The sequence below is a fragment of the Melanostigma gelatinosum genome (assembly GCF_949748355.1).
Source record: "Melanostigma gelatinosum genome assembly, chromosome: 18".
Classification (NCBI taxonomy): Eukaryota; Metazoa; Chordata; class Actinopteri; order Perciformes; family Zoarcidae; genus Melanostigma; species Melanostigma gelatinosum.
In genome coordinates, this window is record NC_136651.1 from 1,168,199 (window position 1) to 1,171,487 (window position 3,289).

Below are 3,289 nucleotides of genomic sequence, written 5' to 3' on the forward strand. Positions count from 1 at the left end.
CCAAATGGACACCAGTTTATGTCAGAATGAAATGCTAGAATTATCATATTTAACAGGTATTTTAACACACAGTTAAAGTACTTACATGTTCAGTGAGGCTGGGTTTTATGTCCTCATAAAAAACTCATCATAAAAGTTTGTAATTCTGGACAAATTAATATATTGACCGTATGATGGCGCTCGATGAAAAGTCAGCGGGACACCGACGTTGTTATAGATTTGTGAAAGCATAATAATATAATAACAGAATAATATATATTATATGACTGGATTATTGTTATTAATGCATTAATGTGCACTTTCATGTTGCAGCTGGTAGAGTTGGGGCTATACTGTACACTGCTGTGTGGCTTAATATATAATTATGTAAACATCATTTATTAGTTTATTTATATAATATAATATGAATTTGTAAAGTAACTTAAGCTGTAAAATAAATATATTGGAGTTAAAAAGAAAAATATTTGTCTCAGTGACGTTTCACCACTGCTGCCGACTGGCTTCACGTGTATGTTGAGTATACGTCCGCGCAGGCAGTGAAATAGTCATTCACCCTCACTCTGGATTAAAAAACACAATTTATTACCCTTAAAAAATTGTTATTGTGTCTCCTTCAAAAATAATTATGTCTTATTATGTTTTAAAAATCCCTTAACAGTGTATTTTAAGATAACTGATATTTTATAGTTCCACCGGATGAGCCCTCGGAAGGATATTGGACGTGTTCCCTATAAATACACTTCCGCTTCTCTCAGGAAGTTATAATATCTGACGGAACCCAGTGAAAGCGAAACGGACACTGGTGGAACCATTTGTTTGTGAGTATTGTTATCGATATGTACGTGGTTTTGAAGAGTATATGTCACAAACGAGGCCCGTTTTTTAATATAAAATGTTATGTGTGTTTATTTTACCGTAATTTAGCGGTTTGTAACGAATAAACCGCAAGCTGGCGGTGCGTCAGCGGTTTATGTAGCTAAGCTAGCCGCGGCCTAATTAGCCTAAGAAAGCTTTGCCAAGCCTCAGAACTCAGAATTCAACTTTTAATTCAGTAATTTAAATAATGAAAGCACGAGTCGTTAACCTTTTTTTAAAAAGAGAACGTTTTTGAATTTACCTCTTTGGTCTCAACGTAGAACGACGACAGTTTATTGCTGCATCCGGTGTTACCTTAGCAACATTAGCTCGTTAGCTTCATTAACTGTTAGCCGAAACGACTGATTTGCTAAGCTACTTAATGTAAGTATGCTTCGGTATTAACGTCCTTCTATCAAGTGAGCGTACGGTCGGTTGTATTTTTATTTTATTCGAAAAAAAACAACTACCTTATTAGTGGCGAGTGTAAACTGTAACATAAGCTAACTAGCTGCTAGCGAAATACTGGTTGGATGTCCATTAATGTTACAAGTCATGTAAAGAACGCTATTTACTCTATTATATCTGACTACTACTTTAGTAACTTTTAATGAGTTTTTCATTTATTTTTTTAAAGAAGCGTAAATGCCAAACATTAGCTAATTTCGTCCTCAAAATAAGGGCCTGTTGCCGTTTCTTTGTTTTGTGCCTGAACTATAAATATATATCCGGTGTTTTAAAGGACCCGTTTAGTTTTCTACACTTTCATTTTTTGAATACTTCATCTTTTCCCCTCAAGTGTCAAAATGCAGATCTTTGTGAAGACCCTGACCGGAAAGACCATCACTCTAGAGGTGGAGGCCAGTGACACCATTGAGAATGTCAAGGCCAAGATCCAGGACAAAGAGGGCATCCCTCCAGACCAGCAGCGTCTCATCTTTGCAGGAAAGCAGCTAGAAGACGGCCGCACCCTCTCCGACTACAACATCCAGAAGGAGTCCACCCTCCATCTTGTCCTGCGTCTCCGTGGAGGCATGCAGATCTTCGTGAAGACCCTGACCGGAAAGACCATCACCCTGGAGGTGGAGGCCAGTGACACCATTGAGAACGTCAAGGCCAAGATCCAGGACAAAGAGGGCATCCCTCCAGACCAGCAGCGTCTCATCTTTGCTGGAAAACAGCTGGAAGACGGCCGCACCCTCTCCGACTACAACATCCAGAAGGAGTCCACCCTCCATCTTGTCCTGCGTCTCCGTGGCGGCATGCAGATCTTCGTGAAGACCCTCACCGGAAAGACCATCACCCTGGAGGTGGAGGCCAGTGACACCGTTGAGAATGTAAAGGCCAAGATCCAGGATAAAGAGGGCATCCCTCCAGACCAGCAGCGTCTCATCTTTGCTGGAAAACAGCTGGAAGATGGCCGCACCCTCTCTGACTACAACATCCAGAAGGAGTCCACCCTCCATCTTGTCCTGCGTCTCCGTGGAGGCATGCAGATCTTCGTGAAGACCCTGACCGGAAAGACCATCACCCTGGAGGTGGAGGCCAGTGACACCATAGAGAACGTCAAGGTCAAGATCCAGGACAAAGAGGGCATCCCTCCAGACCAGCAGCGTCTCATCTTTGCTGGAAAACAGCTGGAAGACGGCCGCACCCTCTCCGACTACAACATCCAGAAGGAGTCCACCCTCCATCTTGTCCTGCGTCTCCGTGGAGGAAACTAATCTGCTTTTGAAGAAGTCTCGGAAAACAACCAACATTTATTTCAGCGTTAAAATCGCTGAGCTCCAGCTGTCACATTCCTTTTATTTTTATCTCATTTAAAAAGTTTAGCTTTAGCTCAGTTACTGTTTTTGGGTTACAGAACTAAATTGAAGTAATTTTCATCTTTTCAAAACGAAATGTTAAATTTGGATCCATGTTTGTTGCTCCATCATTAAACACGTTTCAGTTTAGTAGAGTTCAGTGTTATGACCTTTAGAGCCTCGCTAGAAACGGTTAAATGTTGTTCATAACTAATAAAATGGCTTCTCATTATGTTAAAAGTCCTGTTCAATTCTTTATAATTACATAAATGTTAGCATCAAATATACTTAAAGTACAAATTATATTTATTAGATATTGTGTCACTTTAATGTTGTAGCTGGTAATGTGAGCTTATTTATACTGCAGAACAAAGTACAAGTGAGGAAGTTTAAAGTAGTGCAATATGATGTACAATTAACTCAGAATTGTACTTATTCAATGTGTGAGTACATTTCCTTAGTGACCTTTGGTTTTGACAACATTAAATATTTTACTGATGCATAATTCACATTTAATTATTTCTATTTGTTTGCTGGTTCATCTGTACTCTGATATTCTCTGTAGAACTTAAACGTTGACAAATTTAAATAACTCTGTACAGAAACTAATCTGAATTTAACAAATTTAC

At 39.4% G+C, this 3,289-nt stretch overlaps 1 protein-coding gene across 1 annotated transcript; it reads left to right on the forward strand.

The window, feature by feature from the left end:
• The first annotated feature begins 751 nt into the window (after positions 1–751).
• On the forward strand, positions 752–2,892 carry ubc (ubiquitin C). The gene is made up of 2 exons (XM_079289982.1): positions 752–818; positions 1,655–2,892. The coding sequence occupies exon 2, from the start codon at positions 1,662–1,664 to the stop codon at positions 2,577–2,579; it is 918 nt and encodes a 305-aa protein (XP_079146108.1). The 5' UTR covers positions 752–818; positions 1,655–1,661; the 3' UTR covers positions 2,580–2,892.
• Positions 2,893–3,289: the final 397 nt, after the last annotated feature.